We start from the raw sequence: 20,578 nt of genomic DNA on the forward strand, positions 1-20,578 counted from the left end.
AGACTTAGAAGTTCTTAAACATAAGTAACATATTGTAAGGCCTTTGGAGTGCTGGTGCTTGGTGTGAAAGCTAATGTAAATTACTTTCTTCTCAACTTAAATCTTCCCTGGCTGGAATGCCTAACTGTGTACTTAACTTTTCTTTCTCCACTCATTAAAAATTTTTTATCAAGAACTTGTACCTAATCAAACTTATAAGCTTTTACACAGCTAAGGAAACCATAAACAAAACGGAAAGACAACCTATAGACTGGGAGAAAATATTTGCAAGTGGTTCAACTGACAATGGCTTAATTTCCAAAATATACAAACAGCTCATATAGCTCAATATCAAAAGACAAACAACCCAATCGAAAAATGAGCAGAAGACCTAAAGAGACATTTCTCCAGAAAAGACATACAGATGGCCACTAGGCACATGAAAAGATGCTCACCATCACTAATTTTTTTTTTTTTAAACATCTTTATTGAAGTATAATTGCCTTACAATGGTGTGTTAGCTTCTGCTTTATAACAAAGTGAATCAGTTATACACATACAATATGTTCCCATATCTCTTCCCTCTTGCATCTCCCTCCCTCCCACCCTCCCCATCCCACCCCTCTAGGTGGTCACACAGCACCGAGCTGATCTCCCTGTGCTATGTGGCTGCTTCCCACTAGCTATCTATTTTACATTTGGTAGTGTATATATGTCCATGACACTCTCTTACCCTGTCACATCTCACCCCACCCCCTCCCCATATCCTCAAGTCCATTCTCTAGTAGGTCTGTGTCTTTATTCCCGTCTTGCCACTAGGTTCTTCATGGCCTTTTTTTTTTTTCTTAGATTCCGTATATATGTGTTAGCATACTGTATTTGTTTTTCTCTTTCTGACTTACTTCACTCTGTATGACAGACTCTAACTCCATCCACCTCATTACAAATACCTCCATTTCATTTCTTTTTATGGCTGAGTAATATTCCATTGTATATATGTGCCACATCTTCTTTATCCATTCATCTGTCGATGGACATTTAGGTTGCTTCCATGTCCTGGCTATTGTAAATAGAGCTGCAATGAACATTTTGGTACATGACTCTTTTTGAACTATGGTTTTCTCAGGGTATATGCCCAGTAGTGGGATTGCTGGGTCGTATGGTAGTTCTATTTGTAGTTTTTTAAGGAACCTCCATACCGTTCTCCATAGTGGCTGTATCAATTTACATTCCCACCAACAGTGCAAGAGCATCACTAATTATTAAAGAAATGCAAATCAAAACTACAATGAGGTACCACTTCACACTGGTCAGATGGCCATCATTAAAAAGTTTACAAATAATAAATGCTGGAGAGGGTGTGGAGAAAAGGGGACCCTCTTACACTGCTGGTGGGAATGTAAATTGGTGCAGCCACTATGGAAAACAGTATGGAGGTTCCTCAAAAAACTAAAAACAGAGTTGCCATATGATCCAGCAGCCCCACTCCTGGGCATATATAAAGACAAAACTATAATTCAAAAAGATACCTGCACCCCTATGTTCATAGCAGCACTATTCACAATAGCCAAGACATGGAAACAACCTAAATTTCCATCAACAGGTGAATGGATAAAGAAGATGTGGTATATATATACAATGGAATATTACTTGGCCATAAAAAAGAATGAAATAACGCCATTTATAGAAACATTGACGGATCTAGAGATTAACATACTAAGGGAAGTAAGTCAGAAAGAGAAAGACAAATACCATATGATATCACTTACACGTGTAAACTAAAATATGTCACAAATGAACGTATCTACGAAACAGAGACAGAGAACAGACTTGTGGTTGCCAAGGGGGAGGGGGTATGGAGGAGGGAAGGATTGGGAGTTTGGGATTAGTAGATGCAAACTATTATATATAGGATGGATAAACAACAAGGTCCTACTACTGTATAGCACAGGGAACTATATTCAGTATCCTGTGATAAACCATAATGGAAAAGAATGAAAAAGAATATGTGTACATATAGCTGAATCACTTTGCTATACAGAAGAAATTAACACAACATTGTAAATCAACTATACTTCAATAAAATTTTTTTAAATTGAAAAAAAACTTGTAAGAAAACATAAATATAAGTATCTTAACTTGAAAATGACACAAAACTAGGTGGATCTTGGAACATATAACAACAAAAAGAAAGTATTCATTAGGTCAGCCTGCAAATGGGTTAAAAAAAAGTAACAAGGTTTTGTGGAGACGTGGCTTAAGTAACAGTTCAAATGGAGGACAGCTGGGAACCTTCAATCACGTAAGCTCAGCATATGCTAACATGTGCCATGGCTGCTAAAAAAATATATTGAAGGCTTGGCCTGTATCCCTGTGAACATAATATTCAGATGAAGGAAGACGTTAGTCTCATACTGCTCTTGATATTGGAAGTATTCATTCTTTGTTGAAAGAATTGAAAAAGACATTGAAAAATGATGTCCAAAAAAAGAACAGGATGGAAAAAGTCTATAAACGTGTTTTATCAAACACAGTTTGGAATTTGAGCATCAAAATGAATAATGATAGTATTTTAGACAATTAAGTAAAAAAAAAAATAGTAACTGTGACTTCATACTGATCTAAAAAGTAAAATAAGTTGAAAGTTTGATGAGGAATGGAATACTTAACCTGGTCTCGAAATACCTCCCTACAGAATATTTAATAATTACTAGGGGAAAAAGAGTAACTTCACAGTGGAAATGCCTGGAGGACATCTATTTTACGAAATGATCAAAGTGAACGTCACCAGTAATGGGATATATCAAAACTGTGCCACCTGAGAGTATTCACTGAAAAGAGCACAGCATCACTTCTGTGATGTTACTGCCAGAGGTATATGACCTGAGTTTAGCCACAAGGAAACACCAGATAAATCCAGAATGAGGGACATTCTACAAAATAACTGGGCTGTAGACTTCAAAAGTGTCAAGGTTGTGAACATCAAGCAAAGTCTGAGAGACTATTCCAGACTGATGGAGACTAATGAGACATGACAGTTAAATGCAATGCATGGCTCTCATCTGGGCCGCTATAAAGGACATTATTGGGAAATTGAGTAAATTGAATAGACTCTCAGATTAGTAATGTATCAGTGTTAATTTCCTGATTTTGATGGTTGTACTCTGTTTATAAATGGTTTTTTGTTTGTAGAATACACACTAAATATTTGGGGGTGATGTGGCATCATGCCAGTAACTTACTCTTGAATGGTTTGTTTCCCAAGGTGGTGGGAAAGGTTTTTATATGATATTTCTAACTTGTAAATGTTAGATTCCTTAAAAAATCTTTTTTAAAAAAGAATAATTTGGGACTTTGTGAATAATTAGTATGGAGAAAAGACTGAGCTGGAGCCCCAGGGAAGATGTCTTTAACTATCAGAAGGACTGTTGTGTAGAAGAGGAATTTTCATTGATTCTAGAAGGTGTTTCTTGTATTTGATGGCATCTTACAGTTTATTGACAGGATACAGTGACGATGTACCTTACAGTTGATGGTATTTCACACCATCAGTAAGTGAAATACAGTTTATTCAGTGGTGCTTCTCCAGAGAAGAGAACCAAGAGCCATGAATGGGCATTTAGGAATCAAGATTTTAGTTATAAAAAAGACCTTTCTAATACTTAAAACTACCCATGGATAGAACCAGTTACCTAAAAGAGTCAGTAATTTATAGGGTGTTCCTGCATTATGTTGAAGATGACCCCTAAGAACTCTTCTAACTAAAAGATTTGATGACTCTCTTAGTGTCTGGTGATGTCTTCCTAATTACTTTCCTACCTTTCTGCCTCTCTACATGAAGGAAGAAAGTGGCTTTCTTTTCCATGCTGGTCTTTGCTCCTGCCATCTTTTCTTTTTTATGATGCAGAGATTACCTGATGAGCGCATATAGGCAGGAGATAGTATAAGAAGAAAAGAAACTGACATTTGAGTGCTGGGCATTGAGCCTTTGCTCCGCTTGTGTGAGGTTGAAGAACTTCCTACTCAAGGAATAAAAGAACAAGGATTCAGTAGACCCTTGTTCTTTTTGAGGACAAACTACAGTTGAGGATCATCAGGAATTATCAAGCAACTCTGGAATCGTTCGGTGGCTCACACATGGAGCTCCTGTATATCAGCCTCGGGGCAGGAGGTTTAGATTCAAACTTCAGCACAATTTCAAGTTAGTCAGTGTTGTGAACCTTGTGGGCATCAGCTGTATACCCATGGTGCTGGCATTTTCTTGAATCAGTACAGCTGCTTTCAAACCAGTGCACTTCCACAATGACAAAACTTCACCTTTCATTCTCTTGCTCCACACCCTGTGTCCCTCCTTTATCACAGTCATTTACTTCGCTGCCTGTCACTTCTCAGAGGCCTTGACTCCTGCTGACTTACCCACACATGGTCCTGCCATCATCCTGGCCAACTTCAGAATCCTTGTGGAGAGTGAACACCCAAACCTAAAATTCTTAACTCTGATCCTTTGACCATTCCACCTCACCAGGAACCTAGGCCTCATTATCTCCTGGAATTTTTATATCTCTGGAGTCTCAACTCCAGTGTCCTGTTCTCCAACTGTTGCTTCTCTTTCTCTCCCTCTCCTGCCATTTGGGTTTGTTGAAGCTTCCTGTTCCTTGGGCTCTCTCTCTGTTTTCTCCCAGTTATCCCCTCCACACTTCACACTTGCATTCTACTTAGATCACGAGCCACTATTTCAGTCACTTTGACAGCTTCATTTGGTTAAGAAGTGTCTACCATCACATGACTGTCAGTTACCTTTAGGTCCATTTGCCTCCCAAAATGCCCTGAATGTCAAGGAGTTTGAATTTTATTTAGCTGATAGAAGGGACACATGAAAGTCTTTGAACAGAGGAATGACATGACAGATGTGTTTTAGAAAAACCACTGACAAATCTCAGCAGGAGATCTATAATTGATATAACCTGTCATCCACATTGATCAGAATTACTGCTGTATTCATTTCATAAAAGAATGTAACATCTTTTTTTCTCCCTTGAATTCTTTAAGGGGTCAGTTAAGAGACAAGTGAATACTACGTTTGAAGAAGTGGAAGTATTATAGAGTAACATCTGAGAAGGACTTAAGTCAGTGGAAGTGAGAGTTAAGAGAAGCCCTCAGATCATAAGTGAGCGGATTCATTGAGACACAAGCACACAGGGCTCAGCCAGTCTGTGCAATGTGACTGGTAGGTTAGTACAGAAAATCCCTGACCTACACCTGCCTGTTCCTTCAGCAGCAGCCATTCTAGACCTTTAAAGAAATTTTAATCTCTTTCACTTACAATATATGGTGTTCTGCTTTACAGATAAAGAGGTCATTGAATTCTATAGGAATAACTGATGCCACTATCAGAAGTTATAAAAGTATCATTGCAGACACTTAATGTGGGAATGCAGCATTCCCCTGAGCTATTTTTTATGGGAAATTTCCTAAAATTATTTAAGAGCTTTAAAATTCCTTAAAACATTGGCAGCTGATTTGAGCTTAACAAACAAGTTCATCTATTAAGGCATAAAACCTCTGCTAAATGGGATTTTGCAGGTAAGCTTATAGTACAAAAGTGAAAGGGCTTATAGTAAAAGCACTTTCTCCACTTGTGGCCTGGTGCCTCAAACAGTTCATTTGCTCTTTTCCTGTATCTGCCTTTCTAGAGTTAAAGTATCAGCTGCCTGGCTGAATTGGGCTTGCCCTGAGAGTCATTCTCAGGAGCGGGGTGACGAAGGCAGTTGAGGGGAGAGGCTGGTGATTTCTGATACTTCCCAACTGCGGGGACTCCCTGAGCTGAAGCTCAAATCCTCTCGGAAGCCAGGAGGATTGTGTTGGTCAGCAGATACCTGAGTGTTTCCCAAGGTGGTGGGAGAAATTAGAATAGGAGTTCCAAAATGTTGTGGTGGGGGCTTTGTGGTTTCCTCCAAAGAATGCCTTCCTCTGCTTTCCATGAGTAATAATAATACAAGTAGAATAAGCTCAGTAAACTGTAGCATTTACTGAGCATCGGCCATGAAGCCTGCAGGTAATATCATTTTTTGAAAGAAGAAACTGAAGTTCAGAGAGGTTAAGTATCATGCTGCAATTTGAACTTAGACATTCTGACTTCACAGCCCAAAGGAGGTTAATTCTGAGGTTCATTTTTTGGCCCCTGAAAATTGATTTTGTAGTCAGGATTATAGCAGTATTACCATATTTTTTCACTTACCCTTTTTTCCCATTAAAAAATAGAAGTGCTAGGTGTTGCAGCGAGGGGGACTCTTTTTTACAGAAAAAATGCCAACCCAGAAGTTCTGTTTATTGAGTAGGAGATAAAGATAAGTAGAAGAATATTGAGTACAGAACCACTTTACAAAATGTAGAAGAAATCATAGTGTTAGAAAAATCACCATTTTGCAAACACTATTGTAGTAACTGATTCAGGTGGGCATTAGTGGGTGCTCAGAGCGTTGAATGAAAGCTTATTAGCCAAGTGATAAAATTCGCCTTCATCAATAAAGGTAAAACCCGACATATGCTTCCTGATGTAGCACGCTAGAAGGACATAACGTCACCTGTGTAGCATTCCTACCAAAAATGTTTACTTTGGAGATCTAATCGTGAGGAAACAATCAGACAAATCCAGGTTGAGGGACATTTTTTAAACATATTGCCTGGACTCATCAAAAAGGTTAATGTCGTGAACGACCAAAAGGGACTGAGGAACCTGTTTTAGGTCAGAAGAGACTAACAAGAAGAGACAACTAAGCACAGTGCCCACAAGGCCTGATTAGGTACTGGGTACTCAACTAACCTAAACAGTTCTGAGAGTCATTATTAGAATCAGTCAGAAGTATTTTGAATGTGGACAGTATGTTGCAGAAAAATGTCATATCAGAGTTCAGTTTCTTGAGTATGATAAATGAACTGTGTCCTTGTTCTTAGGAGATAATGCTGAAGTATTTAAGAAGGAAATGTCATGATGTTTGCAACTTACTCTCAATTGGTTCAGCCAAAATAAATACACACAGAAAAAGTGAAGTGTTACCAGTTGACAAATCTAAATAAAAAAGTGCATGAGTGTTCATACAGTATTGAAACTATACTGTAGGCTTGAAAATTCTCAAAATAGAAGAAGAAAGAATAGAATTGTATATTAAAGTAGCCATACTCAAGCAGAGGAAACAGATTCACATTAAAGAATAGCAGTGGAGAAAGTTTTCAGTAAAGTAGGTGAAATCAGGTATCACAACTAGGTTTTTACTTAATCGACATCTCTGGCAAATTAATCCTGGCTGCTGGGCATGTTGAAATGCATGGGATTCTGAGGCCATATTCATGATTTATTAGCATTGTTTGCCAAGGGCTTCAGATGTGAGAGTGGGGATGAATGTTCCAAATATTTGTCATCTTTCCTTGAATGTTCACATCGTTACAGTCTAACTAGTTCTTAACTCTTTATCAGTCACTACTTGATCTAACCCTAATTTTATCCTGAGCTTACATATTCTCTGGCATTAATATCCTCCCCCCACCCCACCCCACCCCACCCCAGAAGCTGGGCCAAGGCTTCACAGTCTTTAAAAGTCAAGTGTCTGAGGCAATCCTTAAATTAAGGTCTTTGAGCCCAGATCACCTTTATGGGTGGGGAATGAGGAAGTCTGTGAACCTCTCCTGAAATTAGAAGGGGGTGCCCTACCATCAGATTCTCCAAGGGATTTACGACCTAAAAGGGTTGAGACTAATGCCGTTGCTGGTATTCTGATGATCTGCTGTAATTATTTTTCACTTTGTTTGACCAGCAGTGTTTTAGTCTCCTTTCCTGTCACTCTTCCCAGTCTCCTCCATTGTAGTAACATTATGAGACCACCGGTGTTTGGCTCCTCTCTCTAGTCCCTTTAGAATTGTCCTTTGCCCTTTGAGAGCAGATGCAGTTTTCATGTAATCAAGAGCAGGTGTAAAGGAAAAAGCACTCCTGTGTGTGTCTCTTTTACTACTCACACAGAAAACTTCACTTCCGACACTTTGGTCACCAAATGTTTGTGGGGTTTTCCCTATACCAAGCAATTTTCAGCAACACTAGCTGGGTGTCTGTAATTCAATTTGATTCTGACACTATCTGCCTGGGGTTAGCATCAGATCCCACAAGTTAAGGGCTCAGTCCCACAAGACATCCCACCCCCCACGCCACTGCTTCAGAAGCCAGTTGCAAGTCCCACGTTGTCACCAGTACTTCTGACCCACCAGCTGTAAGTTGAGGTTCCCACAACCCCCTCCTCCGGTCCAAAAATTTGTTAGAATGGCTCACAGAACTCAGGGGAAAACTTAATTTACTGATTCATTATAAAGGATATAATAAAGAATACAGGTGAAAACATAACATAGGGCAAGGTGTGTGAGAAGGGGCTCTCTGGCATGCCATCCTCTCACCACCTCCATGTGTTCACCAACGTGGACACCCTCTGACCTCCATACTTTGGCATTTGTATGCAGGCTTCAAGTCTCTAGTCCCTCTCCCTCCCCAGAGGATTGGGGGGTGGGGCTGAAAGGTCCAAGCTTCTCATCATGGCTTGGTCTCTCTGGTGACCTGCCCCCATCCTGCAGCTATCCAGGAGCCCACCAAGATTTACCTCATTAGAACAAAAGACACTCCCATCACCCAGGGAATTCCAAGGGTTTTAGGAGCTCTGTGTCAGGAACCAAGGTCAAAGACCTAATATTATATTAGAACAAAAGATGCTCCTAGTGCTGTCACTTAGGAAATTGCAGGGGTTTTAGGAGCTTTGTCCCAGGAGCCAGGGACAGAGACCAATATGTATCTTTTCTACTATTTCACAGCAGGTAATTTTCCACTCTCTTTGCAAAGTGAACATTAAGGAGCCTTGATGATAGGATATGCTCAGTAACTACTGTTGAAGGGATGGTTGAAATAATTAAATGCTTCTTCTCCCAAACAGCCTTCCAATTGAAATTAGGTGGTGCTCATTTAGTGTTGTTTGAATGAATGAAATTACATGGATTGGTTCCCTTGGCTACCTGTGCAGCTTTCCCAGCTCCTTTTCCAGCTTGAGTCTTCAAGAGGGAGCCTCAGAACTGATTTCTAAAACCATTTGTACCTGGTGTGATTATAAAGCAATGAGACTGATTGTCATGTGTTGTTTGTGGGATCCGTCTCAGTTACTTTATAGCCATACCTGGTATCTTATACTGCAGATCATTGCCTGTTGAACAACATTTTAAAAGCACTTAAGGTTTCTAAATGGAAATTTTAAATGGTTTAGCATCGTTTTATGATTTTTTTTCTGACTTACTGATCAGAACTCTTACTTCAGAAAGATAATTAGATGTTAACTTTGTTGCTTGCTTTAATTTTGCAGTTTTCTTTCTGTTTTTGGATTTTTAATCAGTATTCTGATAAACTGCTGATAAATTCTGATGAAATGACTGGCACAGTTTTGAATGAGGTTATACAAAGGTATATGTTCCATTGGGTTAAACTTTTCATAAAACTTTTTATTATTAAATTTCTTTTCAGTTGTATATGGTCTTTTGACTGCACATTGTACAAGGATAGTCCTTTTAGTTAAATATGATAAATGAGACATAAACTAAATATTTAGTAGTAGTAGTCATTGAAGCCTTCCAAAGGGCAAGTTTGGGGGGTTTTGATTTTGTTTTGGTGGTTTACATTTATATGCACAAACTTTATTCAAATTTAAGTAAGTGGTTATTATTTTCTCTTTCCCAGAATAAAATGTCTGTTCTCCTTCCTTTGACCCCCACAGTCTCGGGGCTCTTTGAAGAAGGAAGGCCTATTGTAAAAGTTGCATGTTGCCACAGGCAGCTTCACCTTATGAAAGGATGATCACTGACAGCTGGATTGGTGGTAGAAAGGCTTCTCTTTTTGCTTAAAAGAAGGTGGGAAATTTTTCCCTTTCTGGAGAAGGAAAGGGATAGAAATTTCATGCTGTGTATAGGAGAGAGAGTCACTTGCCTTTACCGTATTACTGCTTATGTAATTGAAAGAACTGGACGACTAGGAGAGCAACTTACAAACATCCTTATAAGTAACTTAAATAGTGGCTGTAGCGGAACCTCTGGATGGCTGTCAGAAGCTACAAGTATTTTGATGCCAGACTAGTCCAGAGCTTTGAAGTTTGGACATTTCTCAGGAAGGGTTTGATTTCTACAAGAGTTCTGGGATAAATGAAAAAAGGAACCTTCCTCCAGTCCGACCTACACATAGGATCAAAGTTAGTTTCAACTGTTATTGATTAAAGATACCACCATTTGGCATTTTGCTGTTGGAACTCTATTATCAGATTTGTGTCCTAAGTCAGTGAAATTATAAAACTGTATATCCTGTACTTCTGCTTCTTTCTATTCCTGTGCTAGTTCTACACACAATAGGTGCTCCATAAACATTTGTAAGAAAGATTAATGTAAAAAGTACCAATTTTTGTACTATAAATGTTTTTCACCTTTTTATAAGGAGTTGGGACTCTCGAAAGAACATTTTAAGATGGAAAAAGTTTTACAGTGAAAACCTGCCATGATTTTATCACATTTCTATTGGTGTATAATACAATGCTGTGTACCGTCTTTTGTTACATTTGGCTGATTTAATAATCTGTTTTTTAAATATAGTTGTAAGGTAAGATAATATGGTTCTTAACACTGCAATCATTTTATGCTTCAAGTGCGTTTAAGTCTTAAGTAGTACACAACAAGTTTCTGTTCCCACTTGGTGCCAGCATACCCAACTGCAACTTCATTTCATTTGAAAAGTTGAATCTGCAAACCCTTGCCATTAGCAAAAATTACAGTAGTTTTGCTAAGTAGCATTTTTATATATTTGATGTTCTATAAATTTTAAATGTCACTTGAGTATATATATTTATTTTACATTACAGGCACTGGAGATATTATTGCTGTCATGATTACAGAATTGAGGGGTAAAGATATTTTGAGTTACCTGGAGAAAAACATCTCTGTACAAATGACAATAGCGGTTGGAACTCGAATGCCGCCAAAGAACTTCAGCCGTGGCTCTCTAGTCTTCGTGTCAATATCCTTTATTGTTTTGATGATTATTTCTTCAGCATGGCTTATATTCTACTTCATTCAGAAGATCAGGTACACAAATGCCCGGGACAGGAACCAGGTGAGCTACCAGTACTCTATATTGATTGATGCTTACTGGCCATAATTCATAGGCATCTGTTGTAATCATACATAATATGAATATTTTTTCATTAAAAAAAGTGGTAACCCTCAGTCATTTTAATATGTTGAAAACATTTCTATACAAGTATCTTAAGGATATTTGAAATACCTAAATGGAGAAATTATTAAATTTACAGTGATCACTTGGAATATTCCAGGTAAATGGTTAGCTTAATATCATAGTGTGATCTAGCTAATTCTGGTAATTTGAAGAAATACTACAAAGTTGCATTTTTAAGCTGGTAACGTTTGTTGTCAGTGGCAGGGGAGTTGGAAGGGTGGGGGAGGGAGACTTTTCACTATATATATTTTTGTTCCATGTGAAGTTTTTTTTCCATGTGAATTTTGAACTATGTATTATCTATTCAGAAAAAATAAATTAAAAATAAATTACCTGTCCTATTTAAGCTTAGCCATGGGGCAGTGATGAGGTGGGGAAGGACCAATAGAAGAGATATATCTAGATAGTCATCCTAGAAATTCCATTGACCAGCGCAGTGGATTTCAGATGAATGAATAAAGACACAGAAAAGACAATATACTGCCCTGTAGTAAAGGGCTTGCAGATGGTTTTCTGTGAGTTTATTACTTAGTTTGTTTGATGTGCTATATATAGAATATCTACCCTGGAGCCAGGTTTGAGGTATTAGGTCCCATTACCAGTCCTATGCTTTTCTAGGACACTAAGAAGTAAATTGCTTGGAGAGTGGTTTGAAGACAATTTTTATATAACACCATCCTCTCCTCAGAGTACATCTAAGTCCCCGTGGTGGGGGGGGGGGGTGAAATTTTCATCCTTCCTCATACTAGTGAAAAGAGCACAGACTTTGGTGTGGAGTTCAAATCCTGACCTTACCACCAGTTTGCCCTTGTCCCTCTTGCACAGTTTTTTTAGCTTCTCAACTTGTTTCTGCATCTGAAAACATGTATAAAATATCTGAAAACTATAATTTATTGGAACATTTGTGTGCCAGGCTCTGTGCAGCATCCTATACGTCTTTAAATTTTTTATCATGATAATTTTTATTATTTATAATTTCAGACTTACAGAAAGTTGCAAGAGTAATATAAAGCATTTGCCCAAATTCTCCAACTGTTAACATTTTACCATATTTCCTTTTTAACCATTTGAGAGTAAGTTTGAGATAAGATGCCCCTTTACCCTTAAATACTGCATTGTGTACTTTCTAAAAGCAAGAACATTCTCTTATATAACCACAGTGTATGATTATCAAAATAATGAAATTAACATTAATATCATTATCTGATCTATAGACCTTTTCTAAGTTTTGTGAAATTATCTTAATAATGTCCTTTATAGCAAAGAAAACCCTGGATTGATCCAATCAAATTGTATGTTGTGTTCAGTTGTCACGTCTCTTTCAATCTGTTTCATGATATTGACATTATTGAAGAGTACAGGCCAGTTGTTTTGGATTTGAGCTTGTCTGATGTCTGATATTCCTTCATGATTAGATCCAGGTTATATGCATTTTTGTCAGGAATACCAGTCCTTTACATTTGTTAGTTTTTTATTTTGAGATAGGTGTAATTTCACATACATTTATGAGAAATAATACAGAGAGATCCCAAATACCCTTCACCCGTTTTCTCCCAGCGGTAAAATCTTGCATAACTATAGTAAATACCACAACCAGGATATCAGCATTGATACAATCCACTGATCTTATTCAGATTTCTCCAGTTAAACTTGTGCTGGTGTGTGTATAGTTCTGTGCAGTTTCAGGTGACCACCTCCACAGTCAAGATACAGACCCATTATCACGAGGATCCCTTGTGCAAATTCTCTTATAGCCACAGCCACCTCTCTCCTACACCCCTGCCTAACCCTGACTACACTAGTCTGTTCCCCACTCTGTAGTTTTGTCACTTCAAGAATGCTATATAAATGGAATCACATATTATTTAACTTCTAGAGTTTGGATTTCTTCATCTAACGTAATTCCCTTGAGATCCTTCCAAATTGTTACATGTATCAATAGTTTATTCCTTTTTATTGCTGAGTAGTATTCTATGGCTTGGATGTACTATAACTTGGTTAACCAAGTTGTTTCCAGTTTTGGCTATTATAAATAAAGTGACTATGAACATTCATGTGCAGGTTTTTGTGTGAACATGAGTTTTCATTTCCTTGGCATAAATGTTCAAGAGTGCAATTTTTGAGTTATTATGATAAGCACATATTGAATTTTATAAGAGACTGCCATACTCTTTTCCCAAGCAGCTGTACTATTTTACATTCCCAGTAGAAATACATCCCTGATACAGTTCCTCTGCATCCTTGACAGCATTTGGTGTTGTCACTATTTTTCATTTTAGCCATTCTGATAGGTGTATAGTAATATCTCTTTTGTGATTTTAATTTGCATTTCTCCAATGACTACTAATGTTGAACATCTTTCATGTGCTAAATGCCACCTGTATATCCTCTTCAGTGAAATGTTTATTCATGTCTTTTACCCATTTTCTACTGGGTTTGTTTTTTACTGTTGAGTTTTGAGAGTTCTTCATTCATTCTAAATACAAGTCTTTTGTCAGAACTGTGGTTTGCAAATATTTTCTCCCAGTTTCTCCCAGGGTCTTTTGAAGAGCAAAATCTTTAATTTCGATGAAGCTTAATTTATCAATTTTTCCTTTTATAAATTGTGCTTTTGCTGGCAAGTCTTAAAAAAAACTCTTTGACTAGCCCTAGATACCAAAGATTTTCTAATTTTTTTCAAAAAGTTTTACATTTAAGTCCATGATCCATTTTGAATTAATTTTTGTGTAAAGTGTGAGGTTTAGGTTGAGTTTCCTTTTTTTGCTTATGTCTGTCCAGTATTGCACCTTTGTCAAAACCACAAAGCTTGATTCCTTGCCCAATCTTTTCCTCCTCCTCCTTTTTTTTTTTTTGCACACAGCAGGGCCAAGTCTCTTTTTTTTTTTTTTTTTTTTGTTTATTTATTTATTTATGGCTGTGTTGGGTCTTCGTTTCTGTGCGAGGGCTTTCTCTAGTTGCGGCAAGCGGGGGCCACTCTTCATCTTCATCGCGGTGCACGGGCCTCTCACTATTGCGGCCTCTCTTGTTGCGGAGCACAGGCTCCAGACGCGCAGGCTCAGTAATTGTGGCTCACGGGCCTAGTTGCTCCGCGGCATATGGGATCTTCCTAGACCGGGGCTCGAACCCGTGTGCCCTGCATTGGCAGGCGGATTCTCAACCACTGCGCCACCAGGGAAGCCCCTCCTCCTTCTAATTCTTGTTTCCCAGCAACAAGTCACCTCTTTGAACTCTTATCTGTTCCTTCTGTTATTAACTTCATATAACTAAGTAGCATGCTATACTCCTTTTTTAAATAAGTTAAAGGTGTTTTTTTAAATATATTGCCATCATGAAAGACTGAAAGTAAAATGATCAAGAGTAGCTCTAAAAGGGTGTTCTTGACAAGAAAACCCTAAAATATTCGTTTGAATGTAGCGCATCTCAAGGACTTTTGAAAAAAGCAAATGGTTTGTCCCAGGAGCCTGCTCTTTGACGGTACTGCTTTAATTAGCACCCACCATGGGGCCTGTGTGTGATGAAGGACAGCATAGTCACCATCTGGCGCAGGCCACAAACGGGAACTGGTTTTGCGGCTGACTGCACGCAGACTTCCTAAGCATTCTTCTCCAGACGCTGCTGTAGCAGAGTGGTATTCTGACCTTTGTTCCTCCTTCCGTTTTTCCTAAGGTTGAGAAGCACTTGATGAAATTTTTATGTGGCTTAAAAAGCTTAGCTTATTAAAGTTTAATATGAAGGTGGCAGCAACTCAACTGGTTGAAACCTTTGGCTATTTTAAAAGAGAAACCAGAACTATTAGTGAAGAAAAATAAGTGAGTTTAAGGAGAGACTCATTTTCTCCCACAAACTGTCATCGTGAAGCAGTTCTTTCTACAGAATATGCTACCAAAGAGAGCCCTGTGTTGTGAATAACTTTCTAAGCACAGCGTAATGTACACAACTGACACCATTTTACACTGGAAATAAGAATCTAATGCTTTGGCTTTTTAGTGTACTGCCAGGTATCTGTGGTTGCTCTTCTTGAAAACTTGTTAGAATACATCTGAATACAAATAGGTCAGATGATGGCTGATGGTAAACTTAAATGTCACCTTCTAATAAGACAATGATAGTTATTCCACACAAGAGGATAGATGTTTGGTGTGTTTTATTGAAAGCGTACTTAAGGTTTTTCTGAGAAATGTAAACTTGTTCACAATTACATAGTTAATAATGTACCCTTAATCCCAAAGTGGTCAAGTTTGACAAACCAGAACAATAAACCTTTTATTTTACTGTTGAGGAATAAGGCAGGTATAAAAAAATTCCATAACCTAGGACTACTGAGTTTAGAAGGTCTTCTTATGAAAATCCTCTGTGAAAATGCATATGGTTTTAAGGTATTTAAAACTCGTTATAGCTTCTTGCCAAAATGTATATGCAGTATTCTTAGACTTTATACATATCTCAAGGTTACTGAAATAAAATATGCTTTTGCTGCCCATTTTTATCTCGGAAGATAGCTAACTGGAGAATGCACTTGCATGTGCAAGTATGGAAGAAGACTGAATGTTCTTCAGAGGAAGGCTAGTACTTTGCATGTATAATCTTCAAAAATGGTGGGTTCAAAAGTCTTTTCCTTCCAGATTGGAAGGGGAGAAGTTATTGTGCATACTGTCAAGGTTTTTCCCCTAGGAAAAGATTATTTAGTCAAAAAGGGACAGATTTCTTCATAGTTGGACGGTAGATTGAATTTTATTATGTTTTTTAGGGATTAACAATTCCAGAACTAGAAAAGGAAACTAGATCTTTGAACTGAGAATGTATTATTTTACCACTTTTTAAGTATATTGCAAGTGTTCTATCTTCTTTTTCATGTCTTGCTATTACGATCAATTTACATAAATAAATACCACTTTCTATATTCAGAGACTATATGCCTTCTAAACATTATATCAAAGCTTAAGACTTTGTTTTTCTAGTACAAAATATTTTCTTGAGATCAGAGTGTTTCTAAGATATTCAATTCTACATCCTTGGGGTTTAGCACAGGGCCTGGCATGTCACAGTATCTCAATAAATGCTTAAATGAATTAAAGAATGAGATTACATTCTATTGGGAAGGTAGACAGATGTAATCAAAATACCGTGTAGTATAAGAGTTATTCTTTTGGAGCAGAGTGATATTACTAGAGTGTTATCCAGAGGAGGTAGTGACATTTGAGCTGAATTTTAAAGGATGAATAAGACTTCATCAGACAGGAACTGGGTGGAAATTCAGGCAAAGGGATCATTTTCCACAGAGCTGTGGGGAGATAAAAGGAGAGGCAGAAGAGTTGGATGGCATCAGAAATAGTAGGGAGGAGACCTGAGACTGAACTGATACTGGATGAGCATATTGACACTAGAAGATGAAGGGCTTGACTCTCATGCTGAAAAATTTAGACTTTACTCTCTAAGCAGTAAGGAGTCATCAAAGGTTTTTTAGCAGTGGAGTGATAAAAGATTTTTTTCTATTAGGAGAGGCTTGGGGGAAAGAGTTCTTAAAGAGGAAAATATTGAAGAGCAAAGGAAAATAATATTAATAAAACAAGGTTATGTAGAGAGCTGGGGGAGGGATTGGGGCACAGACAAATGGTTACCTTGGAAAACTGTTGGGGGTACTTCGTTTCAGACAAAAGAGAAAAAGGTAGTAGTGATGAGAGAGTGAATGAAAGAAGGTGCTAACTACAAGACAGTTATTTCAGTCAGGGAAAAATTATATTTACAGCGCCTGAATTTCACCAGTGTCTAAAAGAAGAAAGCCCTATTGTCTGCTGATATAGACCTAATTCTGTGTCTATGGGAGAGTTCTGATGACTGAACAGAAACCAGAGATGAGTCTCATTAAAGTGACCTGCCATCAATATATTGTGAACCATCTGGCTTTGAACAGATCATTCCTGTTAAATTAAGCAGTGTGAGTTGTTTTAAATTGTTTTCTACCAATTTAAAACTTTTGGACACTCTGCATCCAAATATAGACTAGTGTTCACATTGGTATTCTTGATGGCTTTAACCAAGTGAAATAAATTAATCTAGCCCCTGATGGTCAATATCCCTTCATATTTTATAATATGGGAAGTCTTTTAGGCATTTACAATGGAAAAAGAACTGGACTAGAAAGTCAGGAGACCAAAGTTTCTGGTCCCAGCACTTTTACTAACTTTAGATAGATCACCTTAGTTCTCTCTGGATTTGGGTTTTCTCCTTTGTATAATAAAATGATGCATCCCTGTGGTTTTGTCCCATTCTATAATGTTCTGTGTGTGGTGAGGTGGAAACTTGAGTAGCTTTGTTAACTAAAGTCAGAAGTACGGAGAATATGAGTGGGTAGAGGGTTATGAGAAATGCTTTGGAAGCTAGGGTTGGTAGTTTATACTTAGTATAGTGAGTCTCAGATTTTAGTATGCAAAAGAATCATGTGGGGGCACTTTTTCCCCCTCCTTCCCCTCCTCTTTTTCTTCTCCTCCTCCTCCTCCTCCTCCTCCTTTACTTTCAAAAACTGAAGATTCCCAAGACACCTGCCCCCTCCAGTCTTTTCAGGAAGCCTGGATAGGACATACTTACCAGCTCTCAATCTGAGCAAATTACTTAATCTCTCTGTGCCTCAATCGCCTCTTCTGTAAAATGGGAATAATGTAATTCTTTCTCATAAAATGATTGTGAAGATGTCATGAGTCAGTGCATGTGAAGGACTTACCACAGTACCTAGCACATGGTATGTACTGAATAAATCTTAGTTACTGTAAATATCATCATTATTTCATATTATTATTAAGTACCTGGCATGGTAGTCAGGTGACGGTAAGGGATCTTAAAAAAAAAATGATCTTCACAAAAGAAATTTGTGCTTCATCTTAGATATTTGAGAGTCAGCATGGCGCAAATAGTATTAAAACCAAGAGGTGGGGGAAAAATGGCTTTTAGACAGATTCAAGTAAGAGAACAAAATCATAGCTGAGGTATACCTGTCACAAAGTGATGGGAAATGTTGAGGGAAGTATTTAAAACTCAAGGGATGGTCCAAAACAAGGTAGTAACACAGAAGCCAAGTTCCAAGAAAAATATTACAATGAAGATATTTGACATTATTATCAAAAACAAGGAAAAGATGTTTTTTACTTTTGCTGCAGGTTTTGAAAGTTCAGAAGTGGAAGTGATATATCTAAATATTTATGGGAGAGCTCTAATTAGGTGCCGTACATACGTTCAGATCAACTTTCTGAAGTTGAACTCCTCCCATCAGTGCCTGCTCTCCTCTCTCTGCCAGTCTCTCATCTACCGTGATGCCTCTCCCACATAGCCAGTCACTAACTAGAAAGCTGGGATGGCCATTCTTGACTTCCCTCTCTTCTCATTCCCCCGCATCAGTCAGTCATTAGGTTCTGTCAGTCTTACCTCCTAAATCTTTCTTACTTTGTCCTCTCCTCTTGCCCCACTACTACTTGCCTAATTCAAGCCCTACTTATCTCTCTGAAGTACTAGACTCTACCTGGTCTCTCTGTCTCCAGTCTTTTCTGTGTCACATACATTCTTCTCTGGAAGTCAGATCTGAATTCTGCAAAATTCAGATCTCATCATGGAACTCTTTTGTTTAAAATTCTTCAGTAGAATTCTGATCTGAGCAGGATGGAAGCAGTGGGTATTTTGTTTAATCTTCCCAAATCCCTTTTAAAAATACAAAGAACAACTAGGATAGCAAAAGGAAAAACCCACAGACAGCATCTTCAGTGATGCCAAGGAGCAGGGTACCTCCAAGAACTTCTGGAAAAGGAGTGGTCATGCCAGACAACTAGCAGCAGCAAGACCTGCACTGTAGCTCCAAGAAAAGGAGCCAAAAGAAGAAAAGGGTGGTCCTAAGAGCCAGAAATCAGAAGGAAAGGGCTTCACTCAGAGGGGAAACCTCAGCAAATAAATCTGAGAACAACTGGTAAAATAGATATAGCACCACAGACTCTAATTTGTAAACAATTGAAAAAAATACCTTGGCAACCCATTAAGGAACTTTAGGGAACACAGGGTGGTGGGGCAGCCTCAGCCCTTGAGGCAGTCAGTAACACACATGAGCATACACACTCAGCCTGGATGGATGGATGGATGGATGGATGGATGGATGGATGGATGGATAGATGGATGGATCAATCTAGGTATAAACTTTAAAACTGTATAAAATCTATACGAGAAAAACTACAAAACACTACTGAAAGACGTATATACTTAAATATATATACCATGTATATATGGTATATACTTAAACAAATGGAAAAGACACCTTCTTCCTATTGAATATAATCATTCAATACAATGAATGTATCAGTTCTTCCTAAATTCATTCATAAGTTTAACTTAAGCCCAATAAAATTATTTTCAGATATTTTTCTGGGGTTAGATAAGGTAATTATAAATTTTATTTAGAAGAATAAGTAATTAAGAAAAAAATCCTGAAAAAGAGGAGCAGTGAACAGGTGGCTAGCCACACCAAGTTTTATAATACCTAATAAAGCCTCTTATTTAAAAGAGTGTTAAGAGTTAATCCATGAATAAACAGAGCAATAGAGCAAAATGCAAAATCCAAAAATAGACAGAACTGAGTGTTGAAATTTAATACAAAGCATCATCTCAAATCAGTGGAGAAATATGAACTTTTTAATAAATGGTTGTGGGACAATTGGAAAAAGACAAAATTAGATCCATTCCTCAGTTGTACACCAGGATAAATTTCAAATGAAGCAGAGCTCTAATTATAAACAATAAAACTACACATATTAGGAGAAAAATGAAGGCTAAATTTTCCTTTTCAATGGAGAATTTGGAAAACTTTGAATTACGGCTCAAAATCCTGTAGAGTAATAAAGATGATTGATAAATTTGAATATTTTTTAAAGGAAAAATCCAAAAAATGAGTGACAAACTAAAAAAAGATATTTGCAATTTACATTACAGACAAAGGGTTAATGACACTGATATATAAAGAAGACCTCCCCCCCAAAAAAGACAGAAAACCTGATGGAAAAAAATGGGAAAAAAAATAAATAGTTCACCAGAAAGAAATGCAAATAGTTCTTAAAATGTTAAAAGACGTTCAACCACATTCATAAGTTAAATATGACTTAAAACCAAACTAAGATTTCTTATTAATCAGTGCAGGGGAAAAAATATTCTAAGGTTTGACAACATACTTTCTTGACGAGGTTGTAGGGAAAACAAACATACTCATACACTGATGATGAGAATGCAAAATGGTACAGTTCCTGTGGTGGGGAAGTGGGAATTTGTAATATCTTG

At 37.6% G+C, this 20,578-nt stretch overlaps 1 protein-coding gene across 2 annotated transcripts in view; it reads left to right on the forward strand.

Moving 5' to 3' along the window:
• Positions 1-20,578, forward strand: part of RNF130 (ring finger protein 130) — a 100,039-nt gene that overhangs the window by 37,507 nt on the left and 41,954 nt on the right. For both annotated transcript variants that reach the window (XM_068536519.1, XM_068536518.1), the window contains exon 3: positions 10,902-11,152. In XM_068536519.1, the coding sequence (XP_068392620.1) occupies positions 10,902-11,152 (251 nt within the window). The remainder of the gene's footprint in view (positions 1-10,901; positions 11,153-20,578) is intronic.

Source organism: Eschrichtius robustus, chromosome 2, assembly GCF_028021215.1.
Source record: "Eschrichtius robustus isolate mEscRob2 chromosome 2, mEscRob2.pri, whole genome shotgun sequence".
Lineage (NCBI taxonomy): Eukaryota > Metazoa > Chordata > Mammalia > Artiodactyla > Eschrichtiidae > Eschrichtius > Eschrichtius robustus.